The sequence below is a fragment of the Paramisgurnus dabryanus genome, chromosome 3 (assembly GCF_030506205.2).
Source record: "Paramisgurnus dabryanus chromosome 3, PD_genome_1.1, whole genome shotgun sequence".
In the NCBI taxonomy this organism is placed as follows: Eukaryota; Metazoa; Chordata; class Actinopteri; order Cypriniformes; family Cobitidae; genus Paramisgurnus; species Paramisgurnus dabryanus.
In genome coordinates this window covers 46,093,990-46,121,926 of record NC_133339.1, presented here as the reverse complement: position 1 = coordinate 46,121,926, position 27,937 = coordinate 46,093,990, and the positions used below count along the sequence as shown (strand labels likewise).

General features: G+C 38.4%; 2 protein-coding genes across 2 annotated transcripts; both read right to left on the bottom strand.

Moving 5' to 3' along the window:
• Positions 1-62: 62 nt before the first annotated feature.
• Positions 63-11,876, bottom strand: LOC135744862 (5-hydroxytryptamine receptor 3A-like). The gene is made up of 6 exons (XM_065263244.2): positions 11,833-11,876; positions 10,672-10,844; positions 10,416-10,576; positions 7,538-7,748; positions 5,256-5,387; positions 63-314 (listed from the first exon to the last, which is right to left on the bottom strand). Exons 1-6 carry the CDS (start codon positions 11,874-11,876, stop codon positions 79-81), a joined length of 957 nt encoding a protein of 318 aa, XP_065119316.1. The 3' UTR covers positions 63-78.
• An 88-nt stretch (positions 11,877-11,964) lies between these two features.
• On the bottom strand, positions 11,965-27,937 carry LOC135744863 (5-hydroxytryptamine receptor 3A-like). Its single transcript, XM_073814131.1, has 9 exons — positions 27,872-27,937; positions 27,553-27,713; positions 27,427-27,471; positions 27,132-27,241; positions 26,558-26,730; positions 26,294-26,454; positions 25,961-26,171; positions 21,250-21,381; positions 11,965-12,131 (listed from the first exon to the last, which is right to left on the bottom strand). The coding sequence occupies exons 1-9, from the start codon at positions 27,906-27,908 to the stop codon at positions 11,965-11,967; spliced, it is 1,197 nt and encodes a 398-aa protein (XP_073670232.1). The 5' UTR covers positions 27,909-27,937.

The window sequence follows — 27,937 nt, the reverse complement described above, 5'->3', positions numbered from 1 at the left end:
AGATTTGGGGAACCCTGATTTACATTATGCTTATAAACCATGCAAAAAGGCCATCTCACAAATAAAAAACATCTAATATTACTCTGTGAACCAAGCTTTACCAACTACTGATAGGAACACAATGATTGCGAGAATGTAGATAATAATGAAAGTAGCGTTGATTATCATTGCCGCTCTGTGCCAGCACCCGGATGTCTTCGCGCTGCCTTTAGGATTGGCTGCAGTGCGAAACTTAAGGATTTGCCTCAGACGCTCCAGGGTAGTTAACCGCTCGTCACTTCTGTCCGTTGCTGTTTCCGGTAGGCTGTTTGAATCTTTAACATTGTTTGTGAAAGAAAAAATAAAGTCTGGATTTAGATGGCAAGCAGCAAAGGGAGCAGGCTATTCCCCTTCTGTCACCCACTCGCCGTTGTGTCAATGATGTGACACTAGGGGTTCGACCTTGGAAGACCAATCACTCTGATACTAACTGAAAATGGCCAATGAATGATCAATGAACATTGGCGAATACAATTTGCATATCGTGACTGTGCCTGGACATCCGGGTATAAAAGGAGGCCCGTATGCTCATTCATTCAGATTTTTGCTTCAGAGCCTACATGTGGGTTTTCTTGCATCGCTCTGATCTCTTATCTTGCTCTGCGGTTGTTGATGTGGACGACGCGATTAGCGGTTTCTTCTCAAGGTTCAAGCGCACAGATTAGTGCAAAAAGATTCCCCTTGGCGTTTCAGCAACTAAAAGAGTGCAATTTTCCATCAACTAAAAGAATGCAATTGATGTGCTTCGGGGTGTCGTTGGTACCTCTCTCCCTCTGACGGGCATGATCGCTGCATAAGATGTTTGGGTCTTTCCCATGCGGAGGCAGCGTTCATGGTTGGATTATGTTCTCACTGTAAGATCATGTCTCTGGCAACGTTGCGGTCACGTGTCTCCTTCTCTTAAGAGAGGATAACTACCTCATCTGCCCATTTGACAGTGCCCTCTGCTGCTGCAGCGGCGCATGGGATCTTCAGTGGATGTGTCTTTGTTTGATGATATCCCACAAACAGTTCATTGCCCAATACGCTCATTGCAGCCTGTTGAGCTCCCTGACTATTTGGAAGGTTTGCCAGCTGACAATCTTTCTGTTAATTTTGGGCCGCGAGAGGAAGATGAGTTATCTCCTTGCATCATCGAAGGACGCTTTCTCACCATCAGAGGCGGACGAATCGTTTGGCAGCTGCCTTAGGGTGTTGCAGTGCTTTCGTGGACAAACGCTGAAATGGCGTACATGCCTTCCCGGGCAGCCAAGAGCATCAGGCTGGAGTGGAACCCTCCGCCCTCCTCAGAGTGCTCACGGATGGATGATTGGAATTTGAGGTTGAAGCGTGACTCTAAGCCGCGCTCCTCCTCTGTACTTTTCTTCCCAATGGTGCATGATGAGTTGACGAAATCGTGGAAGTCGCCTGCTACAGCGTGAACTCGTTTTGTCAACTTGTCTCTCCTCACCACCCTTGATGGTGGTGCCACCAAGGGATATGAGCAAATTCCCCTTGTAGACTGCGTTGTTGCGGTGGTGGAATGAGCCCAAACTCCCATCAAAGGCGTGTAGGTTTTCTGCCTCTCTGGTGTCGAGAGCCTACACTGCTGCTGGGCAGGCTGTGTCCGCCTTCCTGGGTAGGCTATTTTGCAGGTGCATTAAGCCAAGGCACTTAACTCTTTCACCGCCAGCGTTTTTAAAAAAAGTTGCCAGCCAGCGCCTGCGTTTTTCATGATTTTCACCAAAGTTTAATGCCTTCCAGAAAATGTTCTTCTTTAAAGCAGACATATCATGCTTTTAAATCTGTCCTTTTTACATATAAATCATCTATTTGTGGTCTATGTAAAGCGAAACTGCAATGCTTGGGTCTGAATTCCTCATTATTATAGCCCCACAGGCCCCCTTTCTACCCCTTTTCTGATGTGCATCTGAGAGCAACTCGTTTTGGTACTGTCTTTTTAAATGCACGTCATACCCTGCCCCCTCTCCAGGTTGCAGAGGTGACACTCAGTTAAACTCCACCCCGTTCGGCCATTTTTGTAGTTTTATAGCAGAGATACGATTATCTAGCTGCACAGAAACTTTTTATTTACTCGTTATTCACAAAATGTCAACAACGGAAGACTTGTCCATCCAGCCTTATATGTTCGCGCCAGAGTCGGAAACGGACTGAGAGGAAAATGAAGACGACGAACCTGCAGAACAACGTCTTCATATGGAGGTATCGCAATGGTGTGAGGCTGCAGCCTCCGGAGGTCGCATATCTAGGCTGCATACGTCATCAAGACGGTCTTATTTCAGAATATTAACAATTATAAAGTTTACTATTATTCTTAGTTAATCGTAAGTTGTTGTAATATGCTCATGACTTGCAAATGTAATGCTCAGTTAACTTAAACCAGGCTTGATGCCCAAAAGCGATCTCCGCAGGCTGCAGCCTTCGGAGTGAGAAACAGCACTGCTAAACCATGACCACCGTGTACTTTACTTTTTTACTTTAAGTTATAAACTGCTTACCGAAGTGCTCTGCTCGTCGTCTCCAAAGATAGAAGTAATTGACCCCTCAATCAGACGAAGTCTATCGGCAATTCCTTCTTTATACTGGCGGAGATTGGTGAAGTAGTTATCCTTAAAGTGCCTCGGGCACACAAAAATGACTTTACCCACAGATGTGAGTACATTTCTTACGCTCTCGTAACTTCTGCATCCTTGAGCTTGGACTACAATATCGCAGCGAGAAATATAAAATGGCGGATTGCTCGTAGTGTTGGGCTGGAAGTCGATGTCCTTATTTAGCAGTTCCGCTGCAAATACTGTGACGTAATTGTTCAAAAAACGTAAGAGATAATAGAAAAATCAGAACCGGTTGGAAAATATGACCAAAACAGAATATAAAGATATCAACAAAGCACCTGAAGAGACTAATTTCAACTTTTATGTACTTATAAACACTACAAATATACAACAAAATGCATTTAAGAGCCAAGAAAGTGGATTTAGCATGATATGTCTCCTTTAAATATATAAACATACAATATACCAAATGAAAGAACAGACCCTCTGCTTTCAAACAAAAAAACCCGTTTCATCCTACCTTTAGTGGTTCTTTTGCAATCAGCTTTTGAATATGGGTAGGTTTTTGCAAAAACACCATATTTTGAGATAATTCCATTTTTATGACGGACTTTTCATAGAGATCCCATTCAGAGCGATCTTTAAAACAGACAGGGACATGCAGCAGCTTGCCATAGGGCAATACTTCCGGTTTTAAAAAGTTCGGAAGGGCGCCACCTGGTGGATAATAGCGGTATTGCGGAAAGACGGAAAATCTCGTCATTGGCGGGGAAACGTTTTCTCTTAATTGACGAGATATCTCGTCAATGGCGGGGAAAGAGTTAAGGACATTGACGAAGGTGGTCATGACCCGGCGCGCATGCAAGACCTCGCGCTTTAGGGGATGAAGGTCACAATGCGTGCTCTGAGTCATGTGATGTCCACTATGGTGGTCCAGCAGCGACACCTCTGGCCCAACCTTGCAGGAATGTGGGACCCAGAGAAAGTACGCTTTCTCTATACCCCCATCGCCGAGGGTGGCCTCTTTGGCGGGACCGTTGAGGACTTTGCGCAACAGTTTTTAATGGTGAAAAAGCAGATGGAGGCTATAAAGCACATTCTGCTTCGATGGCCAGTGGCTCTGGACTAGATGGAGGGCGGGATTTACAGCCCGTACTTCATTGTGAAGTCATTGTAAAGTACTTAATTGAATCAGTACAGGGTCCTCCCTTTCGGGCTGTCCCTGTCTCCTAGTGTATTCAAGAAGGTAGCGGAAGCCGGCTCTTTTTTGGAGAGCGGAAGCTCTTTCAGAGGCTCCTGGGCAGTTACACCGCTCGGGCTGATGCATGAGAGACCACCTCAACAGTGGCTGCACGACTTGTCCCTTGGTGGGCATGGCGCCGCAGCATGCATCAGATTTCCATATCTCCTGCATGTCGCCATCTTTTCAGCCCGTGGTCAGACTCTCTTTTCCTGCTGGCCAGTGTGCCCCTAGGTTGGGTCTTCACATGCATCGTTGTGATGACGGATTCCTCGAGAGCAGGGCATGAGGTTGAACCCTCCTAAGTTTGTCCCTTTCCCTTGGGTCCAGTTGAGCTCTGTTTCACAGCTAGCTGCTCTTTTTCTGTTAATTGGACTTTTTACAATGACCTCCCTTCGGTAGGTTATGGTCTCCCCATGCCTCGTAGAGGCTTCCCAGTGCTTGGCTAGTATTTTTACTATGCTCTAGTAGGAGTCTCCCTATGGTACGGTTGACTTGTCTTTTACATTGGAAGGTTATTAACCTTAACAGGCTCTCCTTTACACTCTGCTTATGGGTATTGCCTAGCTAAGGTTTCCAACACAGTCAGTTTCTGTATAGGGACCCCTAGTGTCACATCATCAACACATTGTCGAGTGAGTGACATAAGGGGAACATCTTGGTTACGTATGTGAGACATTGTGTCCCTCATGCCACGTCACTGACTAACCGCTGATCGGCCAATCCTATTTCGGCTCCTCAGCATTAAAATTTAAATGAAAGAGCATACCGGCCTCCTTTCATACCCGGATGTCCGGGCAGAGTCACGATATGCAAATTTCATTTGCCAATGTCCATTGATCATTCATTGGACATTTTCAGTTAGTATCAGAGTGATTGGTCTTCCAAGGTCAAACCCCTAGTGTCACATAATCGACACAACGTCTCGTTCCCTCCCTCAGGGAACCGAGGTTACATACTGACTTGAAATCAGTTGAACAATATAAATGGTTTTGTGCTTTTATCCAGAAATACCACAGCTCCATCATGTATTTGTTTTTGTTTAGTGCAGTTCTGACCTCCGCAAAATGGCAGACTTGTTTCATAGCAACTGGCCAAAGTGCTCAACATTTGGGCCATTGCTCAACCAGATTTAACAAGATACCGTTTCTACAGGAGGTTCCCCAGATGAAAATCTTTAAAGATCCCTTTAACTTTACTAACCTTAGCTTTTTGTTTTACTTAAAAAAACAAGTTTAATTTTAAATCGGACAGGAAATCTGTGCTGAAAATAATTTTCTTAAAGAAGAAACTATATTAATATAATATAATATACTTTACCAACATAATGAAGGAAACAAATTTTTAATTTTGAAACCTTAATCTGTGCAACAATGATTCAAAAAATCTTCATATTCGAATGCTTCATGGTAAATATTTACCAGTAACAGTAGATGTGGATTCCTTAAGAGCTTCTGAATTAATCTGATCTCCTCTAGCCATCAGAAAATCCACAAGAATGGTCTCCAAAATGCTGATACCAATGAGAATGAAAATCACACTGCAGAAAACCCCTGTGAAAATACATTGGAAAAAATCTAATGTTTTAGCTGTCACTCAAAAAATAACCATGTGCTTATGCAATGCACTATGAGCTTGTTGATTTAACCTAGAGGATTTTACAGATAACTACACTTGCCGATGACCGATTAATACCAATAGTTTTTAAAATGGATACTGGATGAAAACAAACATAATACTCAAAGTGAAAATGTACCGGAATTTATTACAAAAGTAATACAAAGAATGTACGGGACCATAAAAATGTACTAAATGAAATAAATGTATAAATAAAAGAATGTTAATTATAAACAAGTAAATACTTCTGTGAAATAAAACCAGTAGTATCCTTGAAATTATATAATTTACACATTAATTGCTTCAGTTTTAAAGCAACACTATGTAGTTTTTTTTACCTTTAAATAATGTCTCTAAAACTATTTCAGTGATAGAATAACTTTTAACTGGACAAATTGTACTGTTGCTGCAACCTGAGCAACCTCCTAGCTGCTACATGCACACTCTGAAAGTGGTGGTGGAGGGTAGGAAACACAGCTCCGCCCCTCCCCCTGCCTGCAGAAGAGTGTCTGATACCAGGCACTGTTGCGCTTTTCAACCATATGGGGGAGCTGTAAGTCATTTTTACATGGAAACTACATAGTGTTGCTTTAACACTTAATGATCATCTAATTAAAATAACAATAGATGTATTGGCATGATGATAAAAAGAACTGAAATCAGATTTTGATGCGTTGGATATATTAACGTAACCAACAGCTGCATATGGTTCACTTTCTCGCTTTATTAAAGGTATAGCGGAAGATTTTCCCGAATTATTTAAAAGAACCGCCCCTCGATATTTTTAAAAAAAATGCTTCCGAGAGGGAACGCCTGTTAAACGCGTGCACGAGACAGAGAGAGAGCGTGCAGGAGCTCAGTTCTTCTCTTCGCTCTGTTTACAAGTTTCTGTCAGCATGTTTACCGTGTCTGTGCGGTTCATGACTTGTGCCAGGGCTAGCATCGCAAATCATAGCTTACATCAACTTTTACCAGCAGTGATTTTAAATGGATTTCTCCAAATAGCATGATAAAATGTACCTTTGCAGTAGAAACTTCGCGTGGGAAGCCCAACCTGTCCTTTTAGCTCACGCCAGCGTGTGAAATAGTCTCCCATAAACATCTGGTCTTGTTTCTTTATTTATAGTCCTTTCTCTTCTTGTCATACAATTCGTAGACACTTTTTCTCTTGCGACCCTCAGACATTTTGAAAAAAACACAGTGAGAACGCGACCTTCAAGGAATGGTTGAAACCGTAGCACAACACACATACACGTGAAAGTGCGCATGTGCAGAAAGCAAACGTAGAGGGGAGCACGTGCGACGGTAATACTTCAACATATAATCAGAATGATTGACATCTGGGATGACCAATAACAGTGGTAATCCACCCGGAAAACGAAAATCTTCCGCTATACCTTTAATTTAAAAATATGCAGCCTAGCCAGCTAAATCATGGATAAAAGTAACCAGATGGATGTAAACTAGGGCTGGGAAAAGATTTATCGCGATTAATCGCATACAAAATAAAAGTTGTTTTTTTTTGCATAAAATATGTGTGTAATTATTTTGTATATTAACCACACACACATACATAATCATGTCAGATTATTTTTATTTATATATAAATTTTTTAATTTATATATTATATAGAAAATATAAATAAATATATATATATATATATATATATATATATATATATACATGTAAATGTTTCCTAAATGCATACATGAATGTGTGTGTATTTATATGTACATAACAATTACACATAGCACAAACTTTTATTTTGTATGGGATTAATCGCGATTAATCTTTTCCCAGCCCTAATATAAACAAATGCAAATTGATGGTAATAATCATGACATTACACATTCGGGTTGGATTTATCTTTGTGTAGTTTGTGTAATTGTTTGAGATACTACTAATATTAGCATCCTGTTAGCCTTGATGACAAACTTAGGTTTCTCTGCTAATGCAGCATCTGGTCAGCAAATGAATTACTTCATAATGATATAAAGCAATGGACGCAGCTCGGAAAACTATCGGCATGGATTTTGTTACACCGATTAATCGGTCTACCTCTAGTTGCGATACTTGTAAGGCTCACCGATCAATGGGACCTCATTGGCAGTAGAGGGCAGCGTGTCATTAAGAATGAGCAGTAACACAGAAATCGCCAAAAGTAAAGTCACTTTAAAGCCCAGCTTCTCTCCTCCTGCTGAATCCATAAAAAACGTGGCCACATCCAACACAAGAAAACAAAACACTGGTGATATGAAGTTGATGATATACAGTAGAGGTCTCCTTTTTATGGTGATCTGCAAGAAATATATGTAAGGAATAATTGACGCGGGCCATTGAATTATAAGTAAATAATGCACAAATATTTTTCAAATAATTCAAAGGACCGGAGTCAATTATTCCTCTTCTACCACGGTTACAAACATTGCTCTTGTTTTTAAGACATTAGAAAAGTTAGGTGTGCGGTTATCGAATAATAATGGATACCCATGGAACATTTCTCAACCAATCATAATACAGCATTCAACAGACCCATGGTATAAAAAATACTTACTGACCTTACTGATCTATAAAATAAACTACTATTGTAAAGAGAGCATTATTAGTCACATCACACTAAATATTATGTGACCCTGGACCACAAAACCATGAAGGTAAATTTTTCAAAATTGAAATGTATACATCATCCGAAAACTAAATAAATAAGTTTTCCGTTGATGTATGATTTGTTAGGAATAAAGCGAGCTAACTATTGGAAAATCTGGAATCTGAGGGTGCAAAAAAATCTAAATATAAAGAAAATTGCCTTTAAAGTTAAGTGAAGTCCTTAGCAATATAAGAGGAAAAATAATATATCCATCCGTTTGGCCCAACGGCAGAATCCAAATGGCATGGTGAAGGATCATCGCGGGTTCGGTCTTTTCCTTAATGACGTTTGAACATACGCAACTTCATATCTGACTTCAAAAAGATATAAACAGTGTTGTACGTATTTCTGAAACAAAGTAATATACTTGTGTAATTTGGATAAACGTTTGATCATTCTATTTACTCATGTTTACATTGAACTCATTCATTCGATTACCAACCCAGTCTCACCCCATGGCGTCAATATTTGACGACACTTGACCATGCGTCAATATGTTGACGCGGAGGGTATACCTTTCGCATCATTTTTTTGACGAACTGGGGACTTCAATACTATTATGTCCGTTGCATTCTCTTTCCTATTTTCTTACCATTTTCGCGTCGGTTTAGGGTTAGATTTACATAATGACATCCCTACCCAAACCTAACTCTAACCCCAACGCCAGGTGACAACTGTTTAATTTCGCGTACCTAACTCTAACCCCAACGCCAGGTGACAACTGTTTAATTTCGCGTACACTGTTTAATTTTGCGTACACTGTTTAATTTTGCGTAATCTAACCCTAAACCGACGCAAAAATGGTAAGAAAATAGGAAAGAGAATGCAACGGACATAATAGTATTGAAGTCCCCAGTTCGTCAAAAAATGATGCGAAAGGTATACCCTCCGCGTCAACATATTGACGCATGGTCAAGTGCCATGGGGTGAGACTGTGTTACGATTACTTATGTGTAGCCACACAAATAACCAATTCTTCCCTACTATAGCAGAGGATAACAAATATAAGCATCTGATGCTAATCTTCCCTGCCTAAACAGAGGATAACCAATTCTTCCCTACTATAGCAGAGGATAACAAATATTAGCATGTAGTGCTAATCTTCCCTGCCTAAGCAGAGGATAACTCATTCTTCCCTGTAATAACAGAGGCTTGCCTGTTATAATAGAGGTTAACCAATATTAGCGTGTGATGCTAATATTCCCTGCCTAAACAGAGGATTACTAATACTTTATAGTAACTTAGAAGAGTCAATAATAAAGAGCAAATTAGAATGACTGCAAAACGTAACAATTTATTGACCAGGTAGGTAAAACATAATTCAGAATCCAATTTACATTCTAATTCAAATATGAAACAATCAAACAAAAAACCATTGCATACCTGGTAATAAGATGAAGATCTGGTTACAGATTCCTCAAAGTAAAATGAAATACATGATGCTATATCAAAGATACAGCATCATGGGGTTGCATTTCTAGCTATTGAAAGTCCCGTCTGAATCTTTTACCATTTTCCTTAAATATCCAGAGAACAAAGCAATGTGATAATGATATACTGATTTCCCAACATTAGGTAAAGTTTCACAGATTAACACTGAATCCTGTTGTCATATTAATAAACCCAAGGAACAACTTATAAAAACATTTCATAATTCATATGACACCGAACAAGAAATACTTTGTGTATGCACAATTAGCATTCCATATACAGTTTGCTTTGAGAACATGAGAAGAGGGGGACGAGAAAGTGTGGTAGGGTGTGACTCCTCTGTCCTCACACCATGGGGTAGCTGTCTTGGGGGTAAATGTGAATTCTTTGAGAAAGGTTTCAGATGATAATTCAACAGGAATTGGAACACAGTTCCCTGTGGATTCAGCCATTTGCTGCTGGCTTTAGAAATACCTTTTGTCAGGGTTTTGCATCACTTTACAGCAACACATATTACTTATGATGATGAATTAATATTTACCGTAAGAAATTTATAAAATAGCTTCATGAAACATGATCTTTATATCCTTATGATTTTGGTATAAAAAAAAAAAAAATTTGACCCATACAATGTATTGTTGTGCTACTTATGAATGGTTTTGTGGTCCAGGGTCACATACAGTGTAAAAAATGCAGCATGAAGTTAAAACAACCTGGTTTTGCAATTAATTCAACATACTATTTTAAGTTTTGGCGTGTGAAATGTTAACATAAATTATAAAATCAAGTTGAAATTGTTTAACTTATTTTTTTAAGTTAAAGTAACATACACACACATATGCTGCATATTTTTACAGTGTTTAATAAATGTAATGTTTTTCTGTACCTCAAATTTCAGCTGATCCAGTAAATATCCAAAAGTAGTCAGATTGGATTTAGACGTGGTAATACTGAGGAGGTCCCACTCCCCTTGAGTTTGAAAAGCCTTCTTAGAGCTGGCAGTCATAAATGAGGCATCAGAAAATTGATTGATTGTAAGCTCGTTGACTGTAAGGGAATATAAACAAGTGATATTAATGCCAGACTTTATTATTAATTACTTTAAACATTCGGCACCATATCAATTTGGGTTTCAGATTTACTTGAATGCAATGCGGACTGAAGAGTCAGAGTACAGGTTTGGACATCAAAAGGAAACGTGTACAGGTCCATCTTGCAGGCGGTGGTCAAAATTAAAGTTTCAGACAGGAGTACATGACCCTCACTGAACATCTTTACATAAGTATTTTCCATAGATGCAAATTCTGTCGCGATGCTTAAGAGAAAAGCAGCAAACACACAAGACCAGAGAGATGAAATATATTTCGTCAACACAAACTACTGTACAGACATTCATTTACAATATACAAAAGATATACAAAAGGGGTCGCGTCAGGAATTTATTAAATATTTTCATATTACTTGTAATGCTTGTAACATTTTGTCATTTTAGGTTGTAATGACCATTACCCTGTAAATACCCCTAATTCCTTCTGAATTTCAAAATTGAAAATTATATTTACAAGGAGTGCATAACAATGAATCGCAACTAATCGTTTGCAGAATAAAAGTTTTTGTTTACATTATAAATGTGTGTGTATTGTGAAAAAAAATGATGTTTATATAAATACACACACATGCATAAATTGTAATTTTAATAAAAATATTTTTTTATTTTAAAATTGTAAATATTTAATTAAGATTAATGAAAGCTGTTGAAGTATTGTTCATTGTTAGTTTAAATCAACTAATGTAGTTAACTAATGTCAATGAATAGAACCATACTGTAACGTATAACAAAGTTTTCATTTGTTATTTCTTTTTGTTGCTATTCTCAGATTCTGTAATGAGAAAAACATCAGTACAAAAATATTACATGAGGTGTATTTATGCAAGACCTTTCAGCAATGCCAATGTCTGGAGTCCAGAGCTTATCTTTTTGAATTGTACATGTTTGGATCCCACAAAAGTTACTGGCGTTCCACGACGTGAAATCATTCATCCAACCCTGCAAAGTTATGAAGTTAACAGTGATTATAACTAGTGGCTGTCTGACCAGTTCTGGGTTTTCAGTATAATGCACAACAAAATGTGCAATAGCCAGAATAATGGCAAAATGTATTTATAATTAAACATAGATACATGTTATATAGAAAAAAATTGTCAAATACATTTCATAAAATAAATATGAATTATTCATAGTATTATTTTCCATTATTTTTTGTAAAAATGTGCAGCATGAGAGAGGTTTATAAAACACTTACCAATACAACTGTGATCTGAGTTGAGAAGCTTTGGGCTTTTTCATTCTATAGTAAATAAAGAGAATTAGTTAACAAACATTAGTTAACAGTTTGGCATCTCACGTGTTTGAATGAAGTTAAATGATGCTAGACTCATACCACATCTGTGATGGAGGTCACAAACAGGTCCACGTAAACTTTAGTAGGATGGCTCCAGTTATACACCGGGCGCAGAGACGTCATCTGAAAGTCATCGCTGTCTAAGCCGAGATATTCAATAAGTCTCTTATAACTGCAGCTGTCAGAAACGGTCACCCAACCTAAACACATAAAAACAAATCCATACCATACACAAAAAGTAAGAGTGTATCAGTTTCACATTTATAAAATAAAAATATAAACACACATTGCAATTGCAGATTGAAGAAAATGTTGCTACTTTTAATAAAAAATATGAAAACTTACCAAAAGCAAGAAAAAACATTAACCAGTGCAGATACATGGCAAATAGTGAAAAACATCCAAATACAAATTAAAAACTTCCTTTCAGCAGGATGAAGAATCAGTTTTAACACATTATTGTCATTTGCTCATGTGTATGTACTGTGAGTGAGAAACAAGCCCCACCTCCTCCATTGGTTTTACTATAGTAAAATGTGGTTAAACGTATGTAAAAAGCTGACAACATGTCTTTATGTCAGTAATTTGCATACCTAGAATAAACAAAAAGGACAATGAATAATAAATCAAATACAAATAACATTTATTTTCCAATAAGAAATGTAAAAATCTACTTGAGTGACAGGATTGTGATTTTATCTGCTTGTTTATTTGCATGGGTGGAGCGTGTGTGTAAGTCTCGGCATGGCTTATCCCTATTAGTTTGTTTGACACAAGTGATGAATAACTCACTGTGTAAGTTTCCTCACTCAGACCTCTGCCTGCTTCAGCTTCAAGAGAGAAAAAAACTGCCCACAACTACTGGTCTAGGATCAGTTTTCTTCACCCAAATTCCAAATTATAAAAACAAGCAGAATGAGTCATGATTACAGTCAATACAAGTTCATTCATATTATACATTTGTATTAAATATTCTTTCTTCCGAGGCAAGAAACTCACAAATATTTTTAATCAATGTTGAAGGAGTTCCATCTATTTTGAAATTTAATAACGATCATTTCCCTCGATAAATTGTTCATGACCGTTTGATAATTGATCAATAATGTTTACGCATGATGCATAATGCTGCGCAGACATTTTACAGGCTGCAGGCTGCTTTTTATTGTTCGGTCCAGGGGCTGGATTCACAATTTTTTTCCTATAGACAGATAATAGCAATGTTCTTAAGATTAATTATAAGAAGTACATGCTTCTCAAACATAATATTTATACATTTTATTAATATTCAAACAAATATTTACTTACCCCAGCTAACAGAAAAAGATCTAAGAATGTTCCCTGAAAGTTCCCAACGTTCCCAAAAACGTTCTGCCAACGTAAAAAGTGTCCAGTTTTCTTAACGTTCTAAGAATGTTTTTGTGTTGTCTCAACGTTAGAGGAATGTTAAATTTTACCATTTTTAAACGTTATGACAATGTCATGTTTTAATATTCACACAATGTTTAAAACAACAACTGTTTATTATGCTGACTTGTTTGACTGTTATGTAAATGATAGAGAAACATTGCATTTTATTATTTTATAAAACATTATTTCTGAATGTTCAGTAAATATATTGCTGTAGAAAACACAATTCACTTATTAGGTTTAGATGTTGACATTTTGTTTCATTTTAAGTCACCATTATTGTGATTAGTGTTTGTTTTAGTTGGACTCTTCACCCTTGACTTTTTGCTTGCTAGTTTATTCCCTAGTTGTGTTAACGTTATGTTATGAACATGTAAAGTTAATAGTGTAGTTCTGTGGTGGTTGGTACATAATGGTAAAGATCATCATCTAATTAATTTTCTAATCAAAAGTTTATTTTCGGTCAATAATGTAAATGAGATGCAGCACTTCCACAGCAGTTTGTCATTAAAGAGTTTTAGAAACGTTGGACAAAAAATATGCGTTGTATAATTGTCACACACAAACATAAAGAATCAGAGTATGAATCAAGAAAATAAACTTTTGATTAGTAAATTAATTATGTGATGATCTTTACCATTTTGTACCAACCACCACAGAATTACACTATTAACTTTACATGTTCATAACAAATGTGGTGTATTCAGTGGCGTGTTTACCATTTTGGGGGCCCTATGCAAAGTCCAAGAACCAAGGCCCCCCATGCCCCAGCATTGCCCAAGGTTTTTCAATTGAATTGCACAACAATAATATTCAGTATAGAATTAAGTGAGATATATATAAACCGGGTTTATTTTGTTTTACACTGCTTAAAATAACACTAAATTGTTACAATTTGGCATGACAAAAATTCTTGGTTTAAAAAAATGTACCCTCTCAGATATTTCTTTTGCTTGCAAATGTATTAGGATGTATTTAAAACAATGTAATTAATACTGCAACTTCAGTGTCTGACATCTTACTAAAAAAACTAAATGAGGAAAAAGAGGAAGCATTAGATTATGATTCAGACTGATCTTACAAACTGAACTAACAAACACCAGCAAACAATATTGTAAGTTGGTTATTGCTTGAATTTATGGATGGGAATCACATAACTCTCATGTTCATATTGTAAAAACAAACTTACTGTGAGATACAACAAGCATATAGACTAGACATACACTAAAGATGAGATTTTAATGACAATAATGAGATACAGAATATGATTTATGTATTTTAGACATTATTTAAACCCCTGCGTGGTGTCTTTATCATGTTTATACCTGTACGAGTGTGGAACAAAAGATGTGTGTCACCGATCAAACCAAACCACCAATCACAAGTGTGAAGCCCAAAGTCTTTAAAGTAAACTTGACCATCGAGTGAATGTTGTGCAGTTACGAGAGCACAAAGAGAGTCGAGCGAGCGCTCATTCCAGCACTTGTGTGGCTGCTTTTGTGCGCGCTGTGCAGAGGTGCTAGAGTTCGCTCATCTGCGCGCTCGCGAGGACGCTTGTCCACGCGCGAATAGTGTTCTGCGCGCTCGTAGGGTCTGATTAAATGCCATAGCCGCGCATATAATTGGTTCGCGCAGCGCAGATTACTCGAGTGGCGCAGTTTCGTCCTTCTTTTGATGAGTTCGGCTTCCCATATTATATGTGCCCTCGCGAGGATGCGCGCATATATTATTCTGCGTGCATATGTCACAAGCCAGGGGCTGGCTGCTAGTGGTTAAGCCACGCCCCTTCTCAATTCCCACCTCGAGGAGGTCCCCAAAACCAACCCAATGACCAAACAACAACGAGGAACAGGTAAGTATAAAAAAATATTCTTTATTTATTTAAATATTTAAAAGGTACTGGAAATTTGGGGAAAGGGGAATTAAAAACTAATGTCCGGCTCTGCCCTCCAGGGGGCCACGAGCAAGTGAGTGCCAGGGGGTGGGGGTTGCGTCGGGGAACGGGCTCCCGCCTCTGGTTCCCTCTGCCCGTGGCGCACTCCTCTTCCTTCCTGGAGGCAGAATAGATCAAAGTCAGTGTTGGTATAGACTCTTTCTTATCCGTGTACCTGTAGCTAGCTCGAGGCGGTTCACCGCCTATCTCACACAGCTCCTTGCTTGTCGACTCACTCTCCTTCCCTGTTCCCTCTTTCTCCACAGACTACAGCCGGGACACGAGGACACGGTGGATCGACCTCAAAGGGTTCTCTCACCTCTTCACCGACTGCAGCTTTTGGTAAGTATGGGTTTCCTTCCTTGCTCGTTCCTTTAACACTCACACTGGTTCTCTCTCCTCCCCCACAGATGACTGCTGGGACACAAAGGCACAATGAATCGGTTTCCAATGGTCCTCTCACCTCTGCGCTGACTACAGCTTTGGGTAGGTATGGCTCTCTTCACAGTTCGGTATCTCAGTGCTCACGCTGGCTCTCTCTCTCTCTCTCCACAGATGACTGCTGGGACACAAAAGCACAATGAATCGGTTTCCAATGGTTCTCTCACCTCTGCGCTGACTACAGCTATGGGTAGGTATGGCTCTCTTCACAGTTCGGTATCTCAGTGCTACGATACACACCAACAACAGGGATAATAAGCACGGTGCAGTGTCCCTTTAACTCTCTCACAGCTCCGTCCTCTTTCGCCTCTCTCGGCTGCCGTACTCTCTCCTCTCGCTTTAAGCGCTCTGTGGATCAACGGCGTCCTCCGGCTCCTCCGAGGACGGAGCGTGTGGTTTGGGTCTGCCCTAGGCAGTAGTGGCGCTCGTGCCCGAAACAACGACTGCTTGTTTGGGCTTTCCTTGGACCTTTTATGGGTCTTGTCCCTCTTCTCTCCTCCAATCATGAGTTGCCTGCTTAATTCGTCCCACCTGTTTCTCATCTGCCCGTGATCTGTGTTGCCAGGGAGACCAGGAAGTGAAGGGTGCGTTTAAAAAAATCTGCCCGGGCGGAACCTCTCCTCTCCATTTTTGGTTCCGCCCTAAGTCACCTTGTGACACATACTTGCACATCTCTCGCTCGCGCGTGCTTTATCCGTGCCTTAGATTTGGGTCCGAATAAACGTAACATACTTTCGCACAGCTTGTGGCCAGTAGGGGGCCCCCCAAGCCCGCGAGGCCCTACGCAATTGCATGGTTTGCGTGGTGGGTAAACACGCCACTGGGTGTATTAACACAAAGTTAACACAACCAGGGAACAAACTAGCAAGCAAAATGTCAAGTGTCAAGAGTCCAACTAAAACAAACACAAATCACAATAATGGTTACTTAAAACTAAACAAAACATCAACATCTAAACCTAATAAGTGAATTGTGTTTTCTACAGCAATATATTTACTGAACATTCAGAAATAATGTTTTATAAAATAATAAAATTCAATGTTTCTCTACTATTTACATAACAATCAAACAAGTCAATATAATAAACAGTTGTTGTTTTAAACATTGTGTGAACATTAAAACAGAAAACTGTTTAAGAAAACTGGACACTTTTTACGTTGGCAGAACGTTTTTGGGAACGTCGGGAACTTTCAGGGAACGTTCTTCGAACTTTTTTCTTTTAGCTGGGTAAGAACATCTGATTGCGGTTTAGAGTAGAGCTAAAATTAGTAATTTCATAATGAATTTATTATGGAGGAAATAAAATGTTAGCTATAGTATTATTAATGTAATCCATATTTGTGTTTTGTGACACAGTACTGAAGTAAGCCAGTTACACTTTTATTATTTGAGAATAAAATTCCTCGTTAATAAACTAATCAATTAATTTTTAAGAACTGTTAGGTTATTCTAACTTTAAGATGTTATTATTTCTTTGTTACTTCTTTTTTAAATTAGAATTTGAAATGGAAGTAGCGATTGTCTTATTTTTCCTGTGGTGACGTATATCCGAGTGAAACGGCTTCTGAAAAGAAAAAGGCAGGACTGGAATTTAATTCGTCCATCAAAAACTTATTGGATCATTTGAAGTTGGGTCATGTTGAGATGATTTGCGTTTTTAATTAAAGATTATGAGAACACACAAATTTTTTTAAAATAATGAAGCTCACAGATAAGTGATGTAAAAAACCACAATTTTACAAAACAAATTTCAATTTGATTGTGTCTTTGATAGCCTGCATGAGGATGCCTGCGCACTTAAGAGCTCTTTATTTACATAATTTAAATTACTGTTAGTTTAAATATACTTACATTAAACAACTATACATCATAAAAAAGTGTTAAGATGTAGTTTTTGACCTTTATTTTATTCTGAAAATCCTATAATGACAGTAATTTCTTCATTTTTGTCAGGAGTTATGAAAATAAAAAAACGGTACATACCTTTAATTTGAAATATGACCCTCAGCCGAACTCATTGATAAAAATACTCCTCCGTGATCGTCATGAAAGCACTCGATAAAACAACATCCATCGAGGCTTTTAATTCAAAGTATGCATATTTGGAGAAATATTGATTTAATTTTATATGTTTACATCACATTTCTGCAGGGGAGGGGGGGTAATATTTAATCAATTTTTATTCCAAACACAGGGGTATGAGCAGCTGCAGTCATTCACACTCAGTTTGTCTCATTCATACGTGAAGCCCGGGGCCGCTAGAGTTAGAAAAGTCTTATTATGACACTCATAAAAGAAGATGTCAGGGATCATCAGGGCTGTGTTCAGCCCCGACAAAACGTTGCACAACGTTTATTAAACAGAAACAGTGATGAGTTGGACACCCTGTTGTGATGACGCAAGAGTTGCAACTACGGTAGATGAGAGGCCATTCTTTGTGTTCTTTTTTAAATGTTTCTGAAGCCTGATGAAATCATTATAAATGTGTGTTTAATACTGTAAAATACGCTCGATGTAACAGTCACTGACCTTGCCGTCCAGAATGAAAGACAACATTCCAACATGAACCCATTGCGCGAGCTGTCTCTTTAGTACCGTTTGGTTTATACATCTTGCCGCTGATTGGGCCGACATTTCTGACACACCCACCAAACAAGAGAAAACGCATCTAAAACCTGTTGCACACCGTTGCACACCGTTTCCAGAAAACATGTCGTTCAACCAGGAAACCTTAGCAAAACGTTGCGCACCGGTGTGAGCTTGAACGTGCCCCAGGTGTCAGACGTGTACATGAAGTGATGTGCAACGATCGATCGCTGTTTTTATAATAAAGATGTTTTGAAACATTTAGACAATAAACATGATTAAGATCATATATGGTTTATCTGTGTTTTTTACGCTATGTCTGGTATTTTCATAACAGTACTGTATATTAATAATGATAATCCTGCATAGCTTACAGCATAAATAGAATAAAATTGTTTATTTTCTGTCTCATTTTGTGATATAAAGCTACATCAGGTCACGCGTGATTGTTTAAAGCACTCGACTTTAGATGTTATAAAGTGAGTTTTATTATAAATCTCTTTATTTGTTGGTTTGGATGGTGGAAGGATTTTTTTTTAAGAATACAAAATATTCTTGACTTTTTCTTAAGTTTGAATTTAATAAAATGTCAGTTATGAAGAATTTTCTTCCTAAGAATGTGAATCCCGCCCCAGATCATGCATTTCAGGAACAATTTTAATGAAAATGTGTTTGTATAATTTGGCATCCCATAAAAAGCCTAACTAAATTACAATCGTAAACAATTGAGTATTTATTTATTGCACAAACAATGTCACAAATGTCTATTTTGCTTAACTTATATTTTATTCATAAGTCATATACAGGAGAATATGTGCATACATGGAAAAAAATTAGAAAAAACATTTGACCAATACATTTTTTTAGGCTACATTATGGTTTTAAACCATGCAAAAGGCCTTATGCTATCTCACAAATAAAAAACATATGATATCAGTCTGTGAACCAAGCTTTACCAACTACTATCAGGAACACAATGATGGTGAGAATGTAGACAACAATGAAAGTAACGTTGATTATCATTGCCGCTCTGTGCCAGCACCCGGTTGTCCTTGCGTCACCTTTAGGATTGGCTGCATTCCGAAACTCAATGAGGATTTGCTTCAGACAGTCCAGGGTACTTAATTGTTCTTCATTTTGATTTGTTGCTGGGTCCGCTAGGCAGTTTGAATCTTTTACAGTGTCTGTGAAAATATAAAGCTTGGCTTTAGCTCTGTATTCCAGAGGGCGCAGGCTGTCTATATATATAGCACAGGACGCCCCCACTGGCCTTTATGTTTTTTTCCGCGAGATAGTAGCGGAGCTGATTTAAAAATAGAGTCGATTTTTCTACCAAACGCTATAATGTTTACACTGTAAAAAAATGATTTGCTGCCTATTTTTTGTTTAAAGGAACATTATGTAGGATTGTGGCCAAAACTGGTACTGCAATCACACAACATGACAACATAAACATCAGTGGTGTCAGTGAAATGAAAATTATTTCTTATTGTCTAGTGACATATAAGGGCCATTTTATGATTAATTGATATATTTCTTACTTACTGTTCCTTTAATCAACTCGGATTTATAAGTCATTTTAACTTACTATTATTTATCTTGACTACAGATGAATAAAATATAAAATATGATATAAAATATGGTTGAAATAAGTCAACTTTATTTTATAAGATGTAGCAACTCATGTCTTGTCAAGATAAATAATATTAAGTTAAAATGACTAATAAATCCGAGATGATTAAACAAAAAATGTAAGGCTGCAAATGTTTTTACAGTGATGAACGTTTACATAAACAAAACAACAATGTCACAAATGAGCGCTTTGGCCCATTGCTGTGACACGTCAACGATCCACCATATTGCCGAGGTCAAAACTTATATTGTAAAAAAAATTATTTCAAACGAGCATACATTTTTCAAAACTTTAATTTAACAAACTTATGAATTGTATGACACTGTCAACTTCACAAGTCAAAACTTTTTTTTTACATTGTATAAATATAAACAAGTACACAATGGAGCTGGTTTTTCTGGCAAAAAAAAAATCAAAAACAGTTTAAATTTTTTAACCAATTATTTACCATCTATTATTTATGAGTACAAAATGTCTTCGGTGTAGTTCGGTCTAATTTTGTGTATTAGGTATAATACAATGTGTTTGGTTGGTTTATGTTACACATACCGTACATTTTTGTAGCTCCAGATATCCTGCTTTCCTCAAACGCATTTACCAAATGTAAATGTAAATTTTGTACAAAACTCGATCTGAAGAGCTCTGTGTCCCTGATTGGCCAGCTAATCTGTACGTTGTGATTGGCCCGAATACCTTTGACGTCAACAGGAAATGTGACGCTCCTTAATATGTTTGAAAGATTCGCTCACAATGCAATGCTAAAAGGAGTTTACTTACAGGCTGTGAGTCCAAAGCGGGAGGAATTATGATAATGTCTTGTCTACATCACCAATCCCAGGAAGTAAACTGTTGCCTACAATCCGTGTGTTTGTTATAGTCAAAGAAAAGAGATTTACGTTGAAGACGATAACTCGCGTCATCGTTTACTTTGGGTATTGTACCTTTTTGTTATCGTTAACATGTACTGATACACACACCAAAGGAAATGTAAAATCATGTTAACTGTGTTTTTTGGCATATTAAATATCTTTTGTGACCCTGTCTGTGAAATCCAGGCTAAAATTTAATGATGAGATTTGGGGCATCAAAATTTGATTTGAATCTTTGTCATGATACTCCATCAATATTAAACAAATCAAGGTTATATTTAAATTATAAAACAATGACTTGAGCTGGGTTTTTCACAGACTCGGTCACATGGCTTTATTAAAAATCATGGTTAAACTATGATTTCTGTAGCAAAACCATATTGTTAGTTCGGGCAACAGGGATCTAAAAAATTGTCTTCATATTTGAATGCTTCAGGGTAAATATTTACCAGGAACAGTAGATTTGGAATTCTCAAGTGCTTCTGAATTAATCTGATCTCCTCTAGCCATCAGAAAATCCACAAGAATGCTCTCAAGAATGCTGATACCAATGAGAATGAAAATCACACTGCAGAAAACACCTGTGGAAATACATAGGAAATAATGATCTTGACAGAAAAAAAAACAAATAATCATTATTTTTTTAATTCAATTCAATTCAATTTTATGTATATAGCGCTTTTCACAATTATTAATTGTTTCAAAGCAGCTTTACATGAATAGATGTAGGAGAAAACACAGAAAAATCGATCGATAATATAAGAAACAGATAAACCGTACAAGTGAGCGTAGTTATAATGTAACGTATATAGGAAAGTGATAATTTAAGCCAATGTTAGCTGACTCTCCATGGGATGAAAAAAACCCCTAGGAGAAAAACCCTGTGGGAAAACTCCTAGAAGGAAAAAAAACCTTGAGAGAGATTAATATATATATAACACGGTAATCAAATTTTAATCAAATACATTAATTTTTTGTCTCTCACAAATGACTACAAATAGTCCACATTTGACTTGTTCCTGAATGAGGCTGTGTTAGGGCTGCACAATTCTAAACTAATCTGGATTGCAATTACAGGTGAAACAATTACATAATCGTCAAAAGGCTCAATTAAAGCTGTCCATTTGTGCTCATTTCTGTGCGTTTCGGCAGTATGTTCGGTCACCAGTGGTCAATCAGAGATTTTAAAAATGATAAGTTGACGTGTCCTTTAGCCATTCGTTTAGGATTTTTTACTAACCACATACTGCAGAGGGCTGAGGCACAGAGCAGGGAGCGAAACAATCCTCCACATTCGTCAGTACAAAAAGTGCGGTCAGTACGCTGATACTCTCTCCTGAATTCAGAGAAGTCTAAGATGGTGGCATTACCAGAAGCTAGTTATTTTCATTTGTGACGTTATTTAATATGGATATTTCTCTTAAAAATTCACATCGATTAACCTTGGAAGGCTTTTATTTATCCCCCTGGAGCCGTGTGGATTACTTTTGCAAAGGATGGATGCACATACATTCTTTGGACTTGAAGGAGCTGGGCCCTATATTTATCTGTTAGTAAGATTGGAAGAGCTAGGACATTTTCAAAATATCTGAATATGTGTTCTTATGAAAAAGAATGGGCATTTGTAACTTGGATGACTTGTGGGTGAGTAAATCATAAGGTAATATTTTTAAACTATCACTTTAATGCCATCCAACAGTAATGATATGACTTAAGCCAAAACTTTTAGCCAAACACCTTTAAAAATTTTTTTATTTAACCTGGATCTTAAAAAGGAATCCATACGACTCCAATAGGTTAATATATGCCTTTTAAAGTGAAACCAAGCGTGCTGCACAAGCCCTGAAAAGTGAAGCCAAAACGTCTCGATCGCCCCCCAGTGACTGGTCCCAGTATAGGTCATAAACCCCGCCTCCCCATGTTATTCAATGGGACTTGAGACCAACTAAACAATTTCATTACACTTCAATTATCTTTTTTCTGAAGCTGGTTTCTGTCATTTACTGTAGTTTTTATCACGCTGCTGTAAATTCAAGTGTTTGTTTTTAAAATAAGTTTGTTTTTAGTTAGTTATTTAATGCTATAAAAACGGTGGTGTCACATCATGATTGACAACTGTGATATGCGCATTCTGCGAGAGTGGGGGCGGGGCCTTGCTTTCCCGGCTTTAGTTCCTGCTCACTACTGCGCAGGACTGGTCCCGAAATCAATACTGCGCAGACTCAAGACCCAGGATGTCAGCGCCGTATCGGGACACTGACGGCTTCACTTTTCACCAATGGAAGAGAGCGAACGGGCGTCGTCCATCTTTTTTTACGGTCTATGAGTGAAACAATACGTTTGCGAGAGAAAACAATTCTTATTCTTAGCGTATTTAGGGGCTTAATATAGCTGTGCGTAAGTTTTAACGACGTAGGCTACGCGTCAGTTTTCATATATACTTCTGTGTTGACGTCCGCGTCTAAGTGAAATTACACATGCGACCGCTAGTAGGCAGGATCCACGCGTGTAACCACAAACAAAGAAATAGAAGTAGCTTGTTGTGTATGATTTGTGTATGAAGACCAGTGTTATAGTCTCGTCTATGTAGACGTTTATCTTTATGTTTCATTGTCTGCACCTGTTGTTTGTTCATTTAAATTATTATCATCATCATATAATTACCCTTACTGTGTTCAGTCATTGTCCGATCTTGTTTTTATCACGCTCATGTTTTGTTTAATATCGCCCGTGTTCCTGCTTTGTTGCATTATTCCTAATTAAAGTTAATATGTTTTTGTATCCATCCTCATCCTCATCTTTATACACCAGCAAATGTAACAGAAAATTGGACCAAAAAGTGTTTTTCCCCCTTTTTTCCCCTCTATGGATCTCCCCGCCATCCAGCTCCTCTGCCTGGAGCGGAGGGATCATTCGCTGATAGACCATACATTTTTAGATCTGGCGTGCCTGACCCACTTCCCCGTCAGGCAAGCCTGCCAGAGAACGGTCCTAGAGGGAACTTTGGCGCTTTCGTGGAGCGGGTGCTGGAAAATAATGGACTCGCTTTTTCCATCGCCCCACTCCCGAACCAGAGACCAGCCAGCCATCACCCCGCCACACAGAGCCTGAGCCCACCGCAGACGGATAGCTCATTCCTGCAGTGACAGGAGAGCATGTGCATACCGCTGAGCCCAACATCACCGAGATCCCGAGCCTCACGAAACGTCTTACCAGGTGCGTGAGCTGACAAAACCATGTGTCGCTTCGGGAGACTTTGTGGACTACAAGGGCCGCTGATGAGGGTGAGCTGAAGCTGAATTCTGGACTATTATTTAACTCTTTTCATGATGTGTTTTGCTGTCTGCAGTATCCGCTGGTCCGGTGGATACTGCAGACAGCAGTCCCACCCAGCCTTTATTTGTCCCTGCTGGTCCCACCCAGCCTCCTACTATCATTGTCAGCGAGCCAATCACCCACGAGACAAGTGCGTCTGTTTACATAACCATCTGCCAGCCGTTTTGGAGGAGTTTTCCATGCCTCCACCTCCATCCTTTGAAACCTTGACTCCACCTCTGCCCTCCGACCCATCAGCTCCACCTTGGCTTAAGACTTCCTCATCTCCACCGTGGCTCGTCTTTCCCTCCTTCTCCGGCTGCACCTTGTCACTCCATCCCACCATTGTGCTCCTTCCATCTCCGCCTCAGTCCTCGGTCGCTCTGGCTTCACCGTGGGCTTCTGGACCCCCGCCTCTTCGTCAGTCACCAAAGCCATCGGCTCGGCCCTGCCCTTTCTGCACCTCAGCGTCCCTCCGGCTCTTTGTTTGCTCGGCTCCGCCCAGGTCTCCTCCTCCAGAGCCTACGTTTCCTTCACTCATCCCCAGTAGGGCTGGGCATTGGAATTTCACGATTTGATTCCGATTCTTGAGGCTTTGCTTTAATTCGATTCAATTCAATATTGATTTGTTTGCTTTGATATTGATTCGATAATAAGTAGACACACAAGTAATAAAGTACCTAAGTATATTTTTAAATAATGTGTGCAGTATTACCAATGTTTAAGAACAAATTGGTGGTACAGGCTTGAACGGAGTGCAGCTGCTGTTTGCCATCTTGCTGTTTTGGCAAAAGCGCGTCTTGTACAACACTGAACGCTCTCACTAAAGTGTTGCCCACAGCGCCGCACCTGGCCAGTGGGCTGAATCGATTCATAGGATTTTATTAATCGATATTGAATTGAGTAACAAATTCCTCCTGCTCCAAGCTCCATCCACTTTCGTCACCACCCTGGACCCAGTGACTATCTCCATGTTTTGTTTTGCTCCCGACCACTTCGGGGTGTGAGTCACGCCTAGGGAGTGGGGGGAGTACTGTTATAGTCTCGTCTTTGTTGATAAGTTTTTCCATATGTTTCATTGTAACAGACCCAGTTCCAGCTGCCGTGAAGTTTAACACACCACTGATCCTTCAACGTGATACCCAGCCGATGCCTGACCAATGACCACCGGCGAAACCCGTTTAATCTCCCAAGAGTTTTTTTCTCCTCCTAGAATTTTTTTCCTAATTAAAGAGTAACTAAACCCTTAACCAACTTTTTTTAGTTAATGATCTGTAAGAATGATGCTTTATTAGTGCTGTTCATTGATTTTAGTAAGTTTTTTGACATTTGGATATAAAGTGTTCCACATACTTGGTACGAGCTTAGTTCGTCCCCTCTATCTCCGTTGGGATCTGCCCACTTTTCTTGCATTTTTCAAATATTGCCAGTGGGTGGAGTCAGGCTCTGAACAGGGGTTTAGTTACGGTTTAAAGTTTATATGTTTTTGTATCCATCTTCCTCCTCATCTTTTAAAACAGCAAACGTAACAACCAGCAGTGATGAAGGTTAATAAACAGCAGGCGGATATGCTTATAAAGAGATGCGACACAGATATTTTAACCTGACGAGAGTGGTTCTAGTAAACCAATCACATTGCTTGCAGTCCACGTAAAGCGGATGTGCTGTTAAGTTTTTGGCGAGGTGCGCGTCAGGCTACTCACAGCCTATGGCGTAGCTACGGCGTAGAACCCAACACGACTATAAAAACTATAGCTATCTATATGTCACGTTTGATTCTAACGTACAGCACAATCATTGGTTCTTGTCTCTTGTCTGGAGACTAAGCATACTTGTAAGGCTCACCGATCAATGGGACCTCCTTGGCAGTAGAGGGCAGTGTGTCATTAAGAATGAGCAGTAACACAGAAATCGCCAAAAGTAAAGTCACTTTAAAGCCCAGCTTCTCTCCTTCTGCTGAATTCATGAAGAATGAGGCCACATCCAACACAAGAAAGCAAAACACTGGTGATATGAAGTTGATGATATACAGAAGAGGTCTCCTTTTTATGGTGATCTGCAAGAATTATATGTATACTTACTTTACTGATCTATAAAATAAGTTACTATGGTGAAGAGATAGTGTCACATTACACTAATTAATGTGGTAAATGTAATGTTTAACCCGCTTTCCTCTACCTGAAATTTCAGCTGATCCAATACATATCCAAGAGTAGGTAGATTGGATTTAGACACGGTAATGCTGAGGAGTTCCCACTCCCCTTGAGTTTGAAAAGACTTCTTAGAGCTGGCAGTCATAAATGAGGCATCAGAATATGGACTGACTGTAAGCTCATTGACTGTGAATATAAACAAATAAATGACATTAATATCAGACAATTCTGAAGGGGAACAATGATTTAAAACATATCGCCAGCAAATAAATTTGGGTTTCAGATTTACTTGAATACAACGAAGACTGAACTGTCAGATCGCATTTTTGGACATCAAAGGGAAACTTGTAAAGGTCCATCTTGCAGGCGGTGGTCAAAATGACAGTTTGAGGCAGGATTACAACACCAATATCCATCATCTTTACATAAGGATTTTCCACAGATGCAAATTCTGCTTTGATGCTGAAAAGAAAAACAAAAACAAATATTCAATGTTATGACCAAAGACATTAATTTACAAAAGATATAAAAGGGTTGTGTCATGTATTTTTTAAATAGTTTAGTTTTCTTGACCAATATCCTCCTTAAAATTAAACAATTTCATTAAGAATTTCAAAATTTAAATTTATAAGTATATATTATAAGAATATTATGTTTTAATTATATTATGGCTCAACTTATTAACATAAAAAATGCATTAACATGAAGTAACAATGAGCAATATAATTATGCAGCATTTTGTTTTTTAATATAAATACAAATTTTGTTTGTATTTTTTTTTTGCGTATTAACAACACATTTTCACATTTGTCTGTAATTAAAAGACAATTACTAATGTTACAAGAGGAGTATTTATTTAAGACCTTTCGGCAATGGTAATGTCTGGTATCCACATCTTATCTTTTTGAATTGTAGTTGTAAAGATCCCACAAAAGGCACTGGCGTTCCACCTTGTGAAATCATTCATCCAACCCTGAAAGTTATGAAGTTAACAGTGATTATAGTGGCTGACCAGTTTGGGGTTTTTGGTATACCAATGCACAATATAGCCTATGCATGCTTATACTGTAGTATGTATTTTATTTTCCAATTTCTGATTATAATATGACAAGTATAAAAAACTGTGTGTGACACGAGACAGGTTTGTAAAACACTTACCAATACAATTGTGGCCTGTGTTTCAAAACTTTGGGCTTTTTCATTCTATAGTAAATAAAAGAGAAAAGTTCATCAACATTGACATCTCACGTGTCTGAATGAAGTTGAATGATGCTAGACTCATACCACATCTGTGATGGAGGTAACATACAGGTCCACGTAAACTTTAGTAGGGTGGCTCCAGTTATACACCGGGCGCAGAGACGTCATCTGAAAGTTATCGCTGTCTAAGCCGAGATGTTCAATAAGTCTCTTATAACTGCAGTTATTAGTAGCGGTCACCCAACCTAAACGCATAAAAACAAATCCATATTCACAATAAACAACAGTATCAGTTTTCTCAAGTTATGCTTCTGTACTTCAGTTTCACATTTATGAAATAAAACATATAAACACACATCATAATTGAATATTAAATATTGTAATAAAAATATTGAAAACTTACCAAAAGCAAGAAAAAACATTAACCAGCGGAGATACATGGTAAATACTGAAAAATGTGTGATCCAAA